The sequence below is a fragment of the Cheilinus undulatus genome, linkage group 15, assembly GCF_018320785.1.
Source record: "Cheilinus undulatus linkage group 15, ASM1832078v1, whole genome shotgun sequence".
NCBI classification, from domain to species: Eukaryota; Metazoa; Chordata; class Actinopteri; order Labriformes; family Labridae; genus Cheilinus; species Cheilinus undulatus.
Genome location: NC_054879.1, coordinates 40,865,785 through 40,881,765, shown reverse-complemented (window position 1 = coordinate 40,881,765; position 15,981 = coordinate 40,865,785). Strand labels below are relative to the sequence as shown.

The window sequence follows — 15,981 nt, the reverse complement described above, 5'->3', positions numbered from 1 at the left end:
CTTTAGATGAAATGTCTTTTAGTCACGTTTTATTCATTTCTACCCTTTTTAGTCTAGTTTCAGTCCATAAAAAGTCCTCATATTTTAGTCTTTACTTTCAGTCCAAGCATTTATTTTCTTGCCTAAATCTGGTACCAAATCATGGTAGTGGGGTCTCTGCATTCTGCTAAACCTGGGGTACCTGCTTTTTATAGCTGAGAGGCAGAATAGCTACAGCTGCATTATTTTTTGACAGATTTTCCCACAGTGGAGAAATATCACAGATTTTGAATGTCCGATGAAAACTATGTACATTAAATTTTAGTCTAGTTTTAGTCATCTTTACGAAAAATAAACTTATTCTTTGTCAGTTTTAGTCATCAAAGTTTATTTTTGTTAGTCTTAGTCTAGTTTTTAGTCATAGTTTTAGTCAACAAAATTAACAATGCTACAACCACTCCCTCCCCACTGTGAAGCACGGTGGTGGCAGCATCATGCTATGGGGATGCTTCTCAGCAGCTAACCCTGGAAGGCTTGTAAAGGTAGAGGGTAAGATAAATGGAGCAAAATGTAGGAAAATTCTGATACAATCTGCAAGAGAACTACAGCATGGGAGAAGATTTATTTCCAGTAAGACAATGACCCAAAGCATAAAGCAAAGCTAAACAGAAATGGTTTAAAGACAACAAGGTGAATATTCTGGAGTTGTCAAAGTCAAGACCTCAGTCCAGTAAAGAATTTGCTGCTGGACTTGAGGGGGGCTGTTAATGCCCTATTCCCATGCTACCTAACAGAGCTTGAGCAATTTTGAAAAGAAGAATGGAGTAGAATTGCAGTGTCCAGAGGCGCAAGTTTGATTGAGACCTATCCAGACTCAGTGCTGTGATTGCAGCCAAAGGTGCACCTACTAAATACTGACTTGAAGGGGTAGATTATTTACCTTCTAGAATCCTAGCCTCCTAGCCTGGGCTCCTGCTTTACAGACACAGGTTTGCAGCTCTTTAAACAATGATAATACAGACAGAAGGCAGTTGAGTAACAAGTAAATCAAGTAAATGTAACCCTCATCTGACTGATTGGTACTGAATGAACTGCAAACTCACATATTTTAATAACTGCAATGCTAACCACAGAGACAACTAATGGATGCCCTCTGATTTGGTCATTGCCAACGATAGTCTGTTTTCCCTTTTATTCCATGGGTTGATATGTTAATGTTTGTATCTGAGAGCTTTCTTTAATAAAACTAAATCAAAGGTGAAATGCACTGCTGATCCCACTGTGAATGGACTCTCTTTTTGCAGCTTTTAAACTCCTTGCTTTGTTTTGCTGGACCAAAGAGTCCCAGTGGCTCTCACAAAGACTAGCATGAAACTTTGTGCAGCTGCTCCAAGGTCACAAGCTTGTGCGACTCACTGGTACACTCGCTATATGCACAGGGTAAAAATGGCTGCATGCCAAAGATTGAGTGGTATGGAGGGCTGTACATCAAGCAAGCCAAAGGGAAAAGAAATGGAAATGCAGGACCAAACAAGACCAAAAAGGTGAGTGATTACTGGAGGTACATTCAGTCAAGCAGACAGGTGCTCTCAAACCACACGCACATGTTCACACACACTTTTGCCTTCAGTGGTCAAATTTCAGCCAGGGAAATGCAGAGGGAAAATTTTTATCTCCTGTTATGTGACATTTTGTGAGCTGAATATAAAATGCAACATCACAAGTGATTTGATGAAACTAATCAGTGATTTGATTGCTGAAGTATGGGAAATCTATTGATTTTTCCTCTGCTTCAACAGCGTTCAGTTTGTAGTGGGAGTTCCTGGCGATGATAAAGACTATAGAAAGTGCAAGTTTTGATTGTAATGGCCTTGTTTGTTTTTGAAGGTCACAAAAAGGCATCAGTATTAATCTAAGTCACATTATTGAAAGTTGGGGTCCTCACAGGGCTTTTCTTGTTTCACCAAATCATACTTTATTTCAGTGGTTCCCAAACGTTTTCTATTGGGCCCCCACCCACCCCTCACCATACGTATCCACATGTAAAAACATGCAAATGCAAACTAATTCCTTTTGTGTGGATTTTACCAAAACATAAAACCTAAAAATGTTGAGTTTTAAAAGTCGGACTCTCTGTAGATGAACAATTTCTTGAAAATAAGAAAAATATTGAACATTTTTAAGATTTATACACCCAGTTCTGCTATAATTTCAGTGACAGCTGTAGGCTCATTTGGTGCTACAGGCCTTTCTGGGTCTTGGGGGGCAGCTGTGAGACTGTCACTCTCAGATCACCTGCAATGTCCAGCTATGATTTGATTTTATATTGTAGAGGAATCGGGTAGAATGTTGCAAAAGGAAAAATTGCAAGAAGAAAAAAGTGTGGCAAAGGCTCTCGTGCCTAGCTACTACCACTCCTTTTCCACTCCAATCCAAAATGATGATGATGTCTTGGGCTTGATCTGCAATAGTATCGTTGAATCTGAGGTGACTTCAGTAAACTCCTCCTCTTCTACAGGGCTGAAGTCATCAGCTGGTACTGCTTAGCCTGGACTTGCCGACTTTTGTCGTTCTTGAATAGAAAAAACTCACTGCTGGTCTTTGTTCTTCTTTTAATGACAAAATGTAATCAGTTCTGCTAAAACTGGCACTTTAGCAGCATCCACACTAATCTCTTCCACCATAATTGCACCGGCTTCTTGTTGCTGCTTACTTATGTCACGACTCTGCCGCACCTAAAAGTACTGCCCCTTGTTGCTGATTGGTTCTGCCACTTTCTAACCGAGCTCAAACGGTTCAGACGGGAGTTTTGCAAGATGGATTCGCCAGTGAGAAACAAGGAAATGGGCGTATCCATCTGCTATGCAAGGTTAATACACTTATATTTATACCCCAGAAGCTACGCCCAGCCCTAAGGATGTTTTTATTACCCTTTCTTCCACTATTATTTCTAGCTAGCTGAAAAAAACCAACTTTTCTGAAAATATTCCTCTCCAGCAAATGTAGATCCACTAATTTAGTTGTAAAGTACATAAATATAGAAGTATTATGCTTGGCACAGAGCGTCATAAAACATAGGGGGAAATAGCTAAATAAGATTTTGGTACTAGGTACCTTTAAATATTAAATTATCATCCTCAAGTGTTTTCTGCACAAAACCTTTTGAAAAATTCATATTTTAAAGTGTTTCATGGTTGATTTCACCGTCTACTTTATATTTTAGAACTTCCTATGTTTTTCAGCTGTTATTCAAGCCCAAGATAACCTTTGTACCTTCCATATGACACTTCTTTTGGCCAAAATAAACAGGATAAAATCCTCAGTCCCCAGCCTTCTGGATGGGTGTTCAGATGGTACTTCATCTGACAGTACAGTGTGTGCTGCTTCTACTGCTCTCTGAGGTGGAAAAGCATCAAAAGTAAATGCTAAAGTAGGAATACTATGCTGTAAAATGATTAATATCATAAAGGCTTTAAAGACACAAAAACATAGCAAACAGGGAGCATACACTCACAGCCTGGGCTGTGTTTTAGCTGTTATTACTTTTAAAGGTGTGAACAAAATCGATCAGGAATGAGTGGCAAAAAAAGACATTTTCATGGTTTTGCTCAATATGCCTTTTTGATACCTAGTCAACTGGATAATTCATTTATTATTGAAGAAGAAGGCTTTTTGTGTCCTAATCTGTCACTTAACAAGCAGTTATAAACCTTTTAATTGACCATAAAACTTTAAATAAAATCCCAGCCCTATTTAAGACCTGGTCCCTTTTACTAGCCTGGTGTGGCTGTACATTTTGACAATTACAGGCCTCGATCAGAGGCCCCTTATGTATTTGATGCTGAAACAGATGGCAGAAGGACACAAAAAAACCCCCAAACTTCAGTATCTCCATGAAAGGCGGAAAAATGCTGGTCAGGATGATGTGGATGTCGACAGAGGGAAGTTAAACTGCGGAGTGGGGGGGTCTCTGATGTTTGTTCTTGCGTTGGAGATGGACCACCACCCTGGTGCATAATACCTGGCTGGGCGTGGTGGTCCACACTAACAAATTGGTTTCTTTTTAAGGCCTGGAGCATTATAAAGGATAAACATGGATATTTCTGTGCACTTTCATTTGAAATAGTGCAGCTCTAATAGGATCGTCACTTTCGGTGATATTCAGCCAATCACACCGTTTGCTTGGACCAGCCTGGAAACACACAGGAGAAGCGCAGACAGGAAAGTTTACCAAGAGAAAAAAAAATGCGAATCAGTGACTGTAGAGGCTGTTTGCTCATGAAAAGAAGAGCTCAGCTTCATCAGTCTCAGACTTTTTATGTTCATCTACCCTTCACTACACTACAGGCACTTTAAACCACTATACCTCTTATTTTCATGACCGTTACAATCACTAATACAGTTGTGTCAAACAACACAAAGCAAACATCTCTGAGCAACTCGCATCTGATTATGGAAAATAAATGAACTAAGAGGCCAGTATCATTGATCCATCAGAATCCTCACATAATCTACACTGATCAACAACGTGACAAGAATTTTCCTTAAAGCTGCATTGATAATAATCAAAATAAACATCTTTGTACTGACACAGACGGTTCTTCTGTCACACTTTGAGCTCTGATTTAGAGTGTTAACAAGGCAAGCTGAAAATAGTTCCTCTCACTGAACACGACATTGTGAGAGCAGGAGGAGGGAATCAGCTGTTGCCTGGTTTAACAAACCTTTGCCAAACTCTATTTCAGCCTACTTTTAACAGAAAAGGGAAAATTAAGTTCATAATTTTATTGTTTATATCCTGATAGTATTTAGTTTTCAGATAATTCCTGTTTAATGAGATATTTTATTTCAAGCAATTTTTGAAATATGATTATATTATTGATCAACCCATAGTTGATCTGGCCGATTATCAGTGCTGATAGTTGGCATTTTGTCGATTATCTGTATCAGCATTTTATTCCACCAAACACAGATAAGATTCATTGATTGAAAATTTGGCTACTTTGACCCATTTGCACGTTTCCTCTCCTCTAGCTCAGATCCAGTGCAGACTCACAGGCAGCAGTATCAGAACCGCAACTCTAGGACCTGTTTTTTCACAACAGCACTAACCAAGGAAGTGGGAGGGGCGCTGCAATTAAACACACTGCCACAGTTTCCGGGCCGCAGATTCAGGACTGCAGCACTAGGACCCATGTTTTTGCGCAACAGCGTCACCCAAAGAAGTGGATAGGTGTTGCAATTAAACAAGTTGCCACAGTATCAGGACCGTAGATTCAGGTCTGTAACACTAGGACCCATGTTTTTGTGCAACAGCCCCACCCAAGGAAATGAAGGGGCATTGCAATTAAACAAGTTGCAGCAGTTTTTGGACCACAGATTCAGGACTGTTGCTTTTGGACCCATGTTTTTGCGCAACAGCGCCACCCAACGAAGTGGGAGGGGAATTTCAATCAAACATGTTGCAACAGTTTTTGGACAGCAGATTCAGGACCATAGCTTAAGATAATATAACATAACAAAAGATAAGAAAAGATAAGATGAGATGATAAGACAAGATAAAATAAGGATATTACAAGGATAAGATAAAGATAAGATTAGATAATCCTTTACTGAAGCCCAGAGGAGAATTAAAGAGGTAGACTATACATCTAAAGAAATGCTGAAATGCTCCCAGAGCTTGACAGGCTAACACAGCACTCATCAGTGGTTAAATTAACAAAGTGATAGTAATGCTTGTCCCAAAAACAAATTAAATCAAAGCTCAGATTATAAATAGAATATCTGAGGCACTGTAATCCTGCTTTGAAAAGACATTTAATGTAATATATATCATATTTTCTTTTTCAAAGCCTCAACTCTCCAGTTTTGATTTTAGGTGATGTCAAATTTTAACGATTCTCCTAGAGGATAAGTCTGCTGAACTGACATCAGGTCTCATCTCTATTAGGCATCCTTATGAAACACTGAATAAAATATTCACTTTATGTTTGCACTTCCTTTTCCACAAAGAACAAGTTGCCATTGAACTTTTCTTCAGAAAACTTGACACTTCACATGGTGCACTTCTGCCCTATTACAAGTCCCCATTTAGCCCAGCAGGGGAGCAGAATCCCATGAATAAATTCTTTCTTTTGAGGCAGGGAAATGTTGATAGAAGAATGACAAATAAAACACCTTCTTATCTGAGTGGCCCTGCGTGTGTCAATGGAACTGATGTTGTCGAGTCATGATAACAGCCGAGCAGCGGCTTTAACCTCTCCGAAAATAGAAAGTCAGACTCGCTAACATGACACACCTATTTCTGTAATCCTGCAGAGTAGCAAGGTAAACATTTCGACCTGAGACATCTTTTAATGTAGCTGGTAATTCAGTGCATTTTAAACAAATACATTCAAGAAGCTTGCATAGGTCAAAGGAAACACTTCACCATCTGCCTATCCCTCTGTCACTGAATATCAGTTTCACAATGTTGAGTAAATAAACAGCTTTCAGTAGAGACTTCAATCCACCATTCTGTGAGGATTCAGCTGGGTTTTAGTTATTAATGTTTGCCATTCTTTGCATCAATAAACCAGCAGCTCTGTAGTGCCCAAAGCATTCATGTGTCATCAGTGAGGTGTTTTACTCATTCAGGAACATGAAAGAAAAAAGGTGCAAAGCTAAACGAAGCTATATTTGTGTTATCAAATTTATCCCAGTTAGGCTCAATAATGTCAAAGTGCTGCTTCAAGCTACAGTGGATCTTTTTTAATCAGCATCACTGTCTGCAGCTTTAAGCTCCCTTTTATGTTATTTGCTGCATAAAAGATCATTTAACTCATATTCCTCACTTTGTAGGTTTCAAATTTAAAGTGTTCCTGCTCGCTTTTGCCTGCTTTTTTACATGCAACGTAATGATGCAAACATACAGTAACAGCTGGTAAAGCTGTCAACATTTTGCACACATTGATTTTGATACCACAGGAATTAAACCAGTAAAAGCTCCATTATTTAAATGCTTCATAGTACTGAAAAGTAGTAAGGCTTTAACAACTGTTGAACCAAAAGCTGCCTTAAAGGTCACATATTTTACTCTTAAGACAAGTTCATATTGGTCTCAGAGGTTCCCAAAACATGCCTGTGAAGTTTGTTATTGAAAAAACTCCAATATTGGAATTTTGCCCCTCTGTTTCAGCCCTGCTCAGAACAAGCTGTCTCTGTGTCTGTGGCTTTAAATGGTAATGATCTGTCTGACTCCGCCCCTGATTATGCCCTCTCAGGAAATGGATGTGGCTCTCCTCCCAGCTGACAGCTGAGGGAAGGATCAGGAGAGGTGGGCAGAACTTTCTTCCAAGCAGGGAGGGCCAACCAAACCTGGGGGCGGGGCTAACTCACTACATGACATCATGAGGGGAAAATCTGAGAATGACTCATTTCAGCACACATTTTCTCAAAGGTGGAGAAAGGGGGCTGGTGGGCTGGTGTTCACAAAATTCTAACTTTTCTAGCAATAAATGGCGTGGGTAATACTTACAACACAGAAGCTGTATAAATAATCAGGATATTGACGGGTGGCCTGGTGGCAAACACTCAAAACTTTCAACAGACTTGGCATTAAAATTAACATTAGCTTCTGTTAATTTTGAACAGAATTAATAGATTTATCAAAAACAGTGTCTTTGTTAGCAGATTAAAACTAAACAACATTAAATTTTCGATCAATTGTGCCCACCTCTGCATGTTGAAGTTTGAAATTTTTTGTTCCTAAAGTTTATCCCAACACTTCTCATAGTCAGTAAGGAAGACAACTTCCATAGAAATTTGACATTATTATTATTATCATTATATCAGGTCTCCCAAAGCTTCCTGTCTGGCCCCCAAAAGAATATCAAATTCAGAAAAGGAGGAAAAGAAGATGTTGTGGTTTTAAGAGTATCCTTTGGCTTTAAATGTCTGCAGCTGTTAAATCCATCCCACAAACAATTAATATTGAAATAGTTTTAGAATGACTTAACATTTGATCTAACAGAAATTTACTGTCATAATTGGTAGATATTTTAAAAAAGGGTTAAGGTTGGCAGAAGTGCTGCAAAAATGATCAGATAAAGTGGTGATAAGGGGTTAGAGTGTAGCAAAAATGGTTGATAAGTGGAAAAATGGGTTGTGGAGTGGCACAAAGCAACAAAAATTGGCAGAAAAGGTTGAGAAAAGAGATTAAAATGTGGCAAAAATTGGTAAAACAGGAAAAAAAAGGGGGAAAAGTATCCAAAATTGGTTACAAATGACAAAAACAGTGCAAAAAGTAATGAAAAGGATCTAAAAAGTGGAAAAACAGAAGAAAGCGGCAAAAATTGATAAAAGAGTGGCACAAAGTGAAAAAAAATGGTTTTTAGTTGCAAAAATAGTTGAAAAAAATGCAATGAAAAGGGGTTAAAAAGTGGCAAAAATAGAAGAAAAGTGGCCAAAATGGATAAGAGTGACACAAAGGGGATAAAACATGAAGGAAAAGTGGTTCAAAAGGGGTTAAAATCTTGCAAAAAAATGGGTTAAAGAGTATCAGAAAGAGGTTAAAATGAGTAAATACTGGCACTAAATCACAATCTGGGAGGGCTCATTCTCTAGGATTTTCAGAAGCACCGCCAATTCTGTTATCAGGTCTGTCTCCTTGTGGCCTGCTGCTTTATAGATAATAAGGATAGATCTCACTGGTCATGACTAAAAATGTCCTGCGTTTTAAAAGAAAATACAACTACAATAATATTTCAATCAGTCCAAATATTTATTTAATTTTTGTTTCTGTGAAAGTCCGGCCCCCAGAGTTTCTGTTGAGACTAAATCTGGCCCTTGTGCAAATGTACTTGAGGGCCCCTGTTGTAAGCCTTACTATGAAACAAAGCTTGGGCTTTTCTTTCCAAATCACCATACTAATCGATCCCTTTTAACCATAAAAGGAGCCATCAACAAAGCAAAGCAGTAAATGAATACAACTTGAGAAGACTTACCAATGTACAGGTTCCACTCAGGGTCCAGATCAGCCTGATTGGCCAGGCAGCCCTTCATGACGTTCAGGCAGTAGTTCTTACAGGATTTAACTGCCGGCATGCCCTGACAGAAGGGGCAGTACAGCAGCTTGGTCAGTGCTCTGATGCATGCTGGGGTGCTGCTTACCTGCAAAAACAGTGTGACAGAAGTTGTTAGCATTTGCAAACCCCCCTTCAAAATCTTCATATAATTTGAATTCCAGTTTTTATTTTCATAATCAGATGTGGTGCAAATTAGTCGAATTTTTTTTCTTAATTTCTCTGCAGTCTTAACTTTTTTAAAGTAAGTTACCAGAACAAAACTTTTGCCTTCTGAAGCTGCAGAGTTTGAAAATTATACTTTTTTCAGTTTATTAGAGCCAGTGTTCATTAAGGATTTCCTTGTGCTGCCAGTGCAACACGACCTTGATTTCAGAGCTCTTTTCACTGGCACTTACTGGTAACAGTTATAAAGGTTGGCTTGTGGCACTGTAGCTTCCCTTGGCAGTGACTGCAAGGTCTGTTTTAAATTTCTCTGTATGCTAATATTTTCTTTAATCCTGTGAAATTTCCCCAAGAAAGCATGATCAATACAAAAACATAGTGGCACAAACACCTAGCATAAGCAGTCGTTTTAAACTTGGAAACTGCACCCTTAATAATAAGCTCCCAAACCATTGTCCCTGACCAAGTTGATATCAAAAGTTCTGGAATTTGATTGGCTGGTGACAGAGAAGTGATATCTACAAGCAGCAGTGTTTCAAAAGAAGAAATTATTTCAGCTAAGTGAGCAGTGGCAAAGACAGCTAACACTTAGTGTGTTTTTGTGTATAAAAGCAGAGATAAGGAGAGAGATGATTTCAGTTAAACAAAGCTTTTTGTGAGCACACTGTGTCATCATTAGTAGCCATAATAAACCTGTATTTAAATTCAAATACCACATAAAGACAAGTATTTATGTGCTGTCAGACTTTGTTTTTCACTTCCCATGTTTTTACCATTTAAACAGACAGAGCATGTTTTGTTGGGGTATGACAGCTGCAGTTTAAAAAGTGATGTAAAGTTTCATCAGTCATAAACACGTCTACAAAGCTTTGTCTTATTAATAACACGTTACAGACAAGATGCCCATAAATATCCCTGACATGATATTCCTTGAGAGTGTTATCACACGTCATCTCTCAACAGAAAAGATGTGATAAAGTGTGTTAAGCACCTCAGTTTGACGAGAAAATAAACTCCTGGTTTAAAAGAAAGAAACACATCTATAATCACAACTGAAAGGAAAACAAATCTTTGTTAAGCTAATTAATTTAAAGACAGGAAGGACAGTAAATGGATAAAATGGCTCTTATTTTGAGAATGCATCAACCTAAAACTTTTACTTAAGGTAAATGCTTCACAGTGGGGATGGAGGTTTGTGGTGTGTGCAGTGTTGGTGTCTGCCAAACTTAGCATCATGTCTGATGACCAAAAAGCAGCATTTTGGTCTCATAAGACAAAAACTTTCTTTCACTTAACCATGGAGTCTCCTGCATGTCTTTTGGTGAACTCTGGTCAAGTTTTTCTTCAACAGTGGCTTTCTCTTTGACACTCTCCCATAAAGCTTTGACTGGTAAAGAACCTGGGCGACAGTTGTCGTATGCCAGCGGTGTCCAAACATTTTCCATTGAGGGCCACATATGGAAATATATAACAATGGTTGGGCCACTTTCATACTGAAGTTATAAACCAGTCTAATGTAGATTGAGATATTCTTAATCATTGAGTGTGCTCACATGGCTAGTGAGTGGTCAACAAGGCAAATAGCCAATCAACTGAAGGATTTTGAGGAGGCCAGTCAGATTTCAGGGGGAACTGGTTGGCCCTGGCTACCAATGGCTTCTTACCTGGAATGCTATTGGTGCTGCTATTTAGTGGAGTAATTAATAAGGGCGCTATAAATCAAGATAACATTATTACTTTGGTTGCCAACATGTCTGTCATGTACAGTGTTGTCTTAGTGTAGTCACAAATTAATAAAAACATAAATGAATTCTTCTCAAAATGTTTGTTTACAGCATTAGCATGGTAGCACTGCCTTGTGCTGAAACTAAGAAGTGCAACACAGTCAAGCAAAAGCTTCAGGTTCAAATTAAATTTATGTTGAGAATATGCTCAGGGCCAATCAAAAGTGGGCCGCATTTGGCCCCCCGGCCATAGTTTGGACACCCCCGTTGTATGCAGAGTCGCTCCCATCTCAGCTGCTGAAGCTGTTGTAACTCATTCAGAGTAGTCATAGGTGTCTTGGTAGTCTCTCTCACTAGTCTCCTGCTTGCACGCTCACTCAGTTTGTGAGGACGGCCTGATCTAGGCAGATTTACACATGTACTCCTTTGATTTCTTGATGATGGATTTAACTGAACTCCAGGGGATGTTCAGTGCCTTGGAAATTTTACTGTTTCAATCCTCTCATTTATACTTTTTAATAACCTTCTCTCTGAAGCACTTGGAGTGTTCTTTTGTCTTCATGGTGTAATAGTAGCCAGGAATACTTGCTTGAGACAGAGCCACTGCACTCAGGTGATTCCCATTTCACCTATAGTGAGACTGCTAGCACCACTTGGCTGGATCTCTGTTGAATTAGATCAGTCTCTTTAAAGAAGGTGAAAATTTATACAGTCTCTTATTTTACCTTACATATTTTTATGTAATTGAAATTACAGTACTTTAATCTTATGAGGGAGGCTGAAAGTGTTGGACCAAAGAAGCTTATTTCAGTTTTTATGTCTTATCTAGGACTAAATAAATGTTTCAAATAGTTGATACGATTTTCATACAGTATGTTGAAGAATGTAAACAGTGATGAATTGATCAATTGTATCAGAAAATAGTGATTCTAAAATAAACTACATCTGTTTGAAGAGACAGGTGTGTGAAGGAAGAATGATTCTGCAAAAAATGGAAAAACTGTGAATGTTTTGTGCAGTTGAAACATTCTGCAGGAGTTTACCTGAAATGACTAAAAACAAAGTAATTGCCACTTTTGGTTGCCTCTGACCACTAATGTTTCTGGGGTTTATTGTTTGTATTTTTCCACTCTTATACTGATGTTTAATATTCTGGTATTGTAACAACCCTAAAATAGTTCCCTGTCACACAGTGTTGTAAGCCCTGTTAGGGCAGAGTGACAATTGTGTTTATTTATTGTGAAACTGATCTAATTTAATATGACTTGTGTTTACAAGATCTGTCTTATCTCTCACCCAGGACAGAGAGTGAAAAATCTGAATCAGTTTATTCGTGTTCTTACATTCAGTCCACATGTGCAGAGTGAGTGCTTTCCGAATTGCAGCATCTTATCAAGGATGGACTGTTTTGCCATGTGTCGTCTTGTGAAGTGACATTTCAGATAGCGAATACAAACTTGACAGCATGACCTAGTAAAACTGATTTTATTCGATGATTTCTAAAGAGCACACTGCACTCGGCGTTCTTATCCTCAGCACTCACAAGCTCTCTCTCCGGAGGCCTGTCAAGATGTCTGAAGTCAAAGCTCCTGGGTCGCAGCTAATGGACTTTTCCCAGTGTAACACGAAGCACTAACAATGACTTATTAAGTTTCTTTTGAAAAACATTTTTAGTATACAGAGATGTAGCATGAAAGCACCAACTAATGCCTCCTTGTCTTTACAAAGATAGAAATTGAACTCCAAGAACTTATTGACGTAATTTGGAGAAAAAGCAGAGATGACATGGAGCTCATTTTAAAGGATGTGTAGATTTAGAAAAAAAAACAGACTCCCTAAAATAATAAGAAAGGAGGAAACTTCTACCAGATTTGGTCACCTTTTGCTTTACTTGCTAAAAGCTCTTGTGTGGGGAAAAAAAGGAAGATGCACATGGGTTCTTCTATCATAATGATATTATGAAAAAATCAACAAATTATAACTAGAGCTGATTATAATATCACAGTTGCAAATAACAAAGTGTTTATTAAAATTGGAAGAGCAACACCTGCCTGGGAGGGGAGCAAAAATATGGAGCTCTGCTGCTAACTGCACTAAATGTCTTACACCATGCCTCGTTCATGTTAACAGATGGGATTAGGGCCAAATAACAAAATTATAAAACAGCTATTTTTCTGTCAAACTTGAATCTCCTGTGAAGTTTATTAATATCATCATTAATGTGGCAGCTCTTATCTGTGTCACACTGATGTTTTTGGACATACTGAAAGGCTAAAAGAGCCCTGCCACGGATCTCAAATGGTGATAAGACTTGTGGAGTATTATCTGATCACAGCAGGAGCCTGACCAAGAAAAGCTTTTAAAAACTAGTCTTAAAATCAATTAGAAACCAGACAGGAAAGTGTTGTGCAGCAAAGATTGGTTTATTATGGTCCATTTTGCTGGAATGTGATAGAAGTCTGGCAGCAACATTTTGTCTTAGCTGTGGTTGGTGGACGTTTTATCTGCTCACACCAGAATAAACTGAGTTACAGCAGGCAAGCCTGGAGGACAGAAACTATGGATGACTTCTTCCAGGTTTAGAGCATATAGAAATACATGAGCCATGTGATACGAGCTGATATTTTGATGTGCTCATACCATTCCTCTTCCTCAGTGGAGGGGTATCATGAAGAGAGAGTGGAGGTATTTGTGAAGAGACGGTCTCCATGGAGACCCCTACACACATGCCCTTACTGTAATAAAACCCTCCCACATCCACAGTGTGACTGCTGGTTGGATTTCTTACATGTGGAGTTGACGCTCAGTATTCTAAGGATCACCATGGTAGCATTTTACACCTGACACAGGTAGATGTCTAGACCCCCATCAGACACAGGGCTTTTAATAGGTTATGTTACATGCTTGACATCTCACACTGACTTTCTGTTAAAGACTGAAATCAAAAGAATAAAAATGTTTTTGAAGCATTTTCCTTTTACAAGGCAATTACTGAATCCTAATTGTGAATTTTTTGATTCTTTTAAGGTTGGCAACGTTTTTCTCTGATATTTTCTAGGACCATGTGTTTAAAATTATTTAATGTCCATTATCATCATGATTCATACTGAAAAGTGCAGAAACATTAAAAAATATAGAACTTCATTCATAATTTCAACCTTTCAGCTGCTGCAAGAGACAACATCCATTATTTATTTTATGTATCTACAGAGCATTAGGAAAGCATTCAGATATATTAATTGCGGAGATATATTTTACTTAATCTGGGAAACCTCCAATAGAAAGTGTTTGTTAAGGACAGGACTTTTTAAAAATTCTCGAATGGTGACTGGACGAATATTCTGTCAAAATTAATTTTAAGCCACTCAGAGCTACAAGACAAAATGTGGTTGTATGTATGCTCAGCTCCACAACAGACTGACAGGTGAATGCTGCCGAGGTATATTAACGGTGGATTATGATGTGAATAAAACTTAAGCAGAGGCCGGTTGGGAGAACAGTGAAAACAACTCTGCCAAGAGAAGCCTTCAGTATTCCATGCTCTTGGCTCTTGTTTTGATAAATAAGATGGGGTCTGATTAAACTGACACTTTTCCACAGCTACATCTGAGCTCAGTGCCACAGCGGTAGCAGCCATTTTATACACCAGCTGAATGTACAGCTCAACCACACCTGTAACAGCAGCAAGGTCATGCTGTAGCAAGTCAAGAGAAGAGTAAAAGTATCTTTTGTCATTTAAAGCTTTCAGTGCTGTTCTTTGCGCTTATTAAATAAAGAAATGTGGTCCAGTTGTGATAAAGCTGTATGATAACTACATCAATGATAACTGCAACATTGATGGAACCATTGCTTTGGCTTCGAGTACAACTAAACCCCACGTCGTCCTCCTTAAATAACACTGATTGGTTCTAACAGTTTTCGGTTTGGCACAAATGGTGTGGAGTGAAGCTTTTCAAGATGGATTTGCCTGATGACAGAGATGGAGGCTGGCAATTTCTGCTTTGCAAGGCTTTTAAATACAGTTTTTGCATCTAAAGAGGTTTCAGTCTAGCCACTCTTCCGTAAAACCCAAATCTATGTAGGGCTGCAGTGATGGTTGTCCTACTGGAACTTTGTCCCCTTAACTTGACATTCCAGATCGATGGTTCAAAACATTCATTGCATGGATATATTTCCCATTTATCTATGAAAGCTCACATCCGAGCTTATCATCGCACTGGAGGAAGCCATTGCAGGTGGCTTTAAGTACAACTAATCCCTGCCTGTAGCTACTGCCTCATTCTCTTTAAACAACGTTGACTGGTCCGAGCACTGTCCGGTTCGGCACAAATGTTGTGAATTGGAGCATTTCAAGATGATTTTGTCTGATGACAGACATGGAGTCTGACAAATCCATCTGCTTTGCAAGGTAATTTTCCCATCTCCACACAGGATCTCTGGAGCTCAGTCAACACCCATCAGTTTCTTGGTCAAATCTCTTACTAAAGCCCTCCAACCCCAAGTGCTCAGTTTAGCCAGGTGACCAGCTCTCGGCAGAGTCCTGGTTGTGCCAAACTCCTTACAGTTGAGAATTATGGAGGTCACTGTGCTCTTAGGAACTTTCAGTGCAATGGAAATTTTTGTAGCCCTCCCCAGATCCATGCCCTTAAACAATCCTGTCTCTGAGCTCTGCAGGCAGTTCTTCTGACCTCATGGCTTGTTTTTTTGTCAGATGTAAGGCCTGTAGAAGTTGAGTTGTTCTAAATCATGTCCAATCAGTTTAATGGTGGACTCCAATCAAATTTTATAAAGATTGAGAGGCATGTGAGAAACCTGAGCAAAATTTAAGTTTTTGCAAAGGGTCTGAATACATACGTCATGTAATATTTCAGTTTTTGATTTCTAATAAATTTGCAAAATTTTCAAAAACTCTGTTTTGACTTTGTCATGATAGGGTAGTGAGCGTAGTTTGATTAGAATATAAAAATTCGGACTTTGGCATCAGCCTGCAACATAAAAAACTGAAAAAGTGAGGTGGTCTGAGTATTTTCTGAATGCACTGTATATCCTAA

At 38.7% G+C, this 15,981-nt stretch overlaps 1 protein-coding gene across 1 annotated transcript in view; it reads right to left on the bottom strand.

Annotated features, from left to right (window-relative positions):
- The window catches only part of LOC121522980 (glypican-6-like), a 189,141-nt gene that overhangs the window by 95,402 nt on the left and 77,758 nt on the right, over nucleotides 1-15,981 (bottom strand). The window contains exon 4 of the mRNA XM_041807688.1: nucleotides 8,964-9,129. Within this exon, the coding sequence (XP_041663622.1) occupies nucleotides 8,964-9,129 (166 nt within the window). The remainder of the gene's footprint in view (nucleotides 1-8,963; nucleotides 9,130-15,981) is intronic.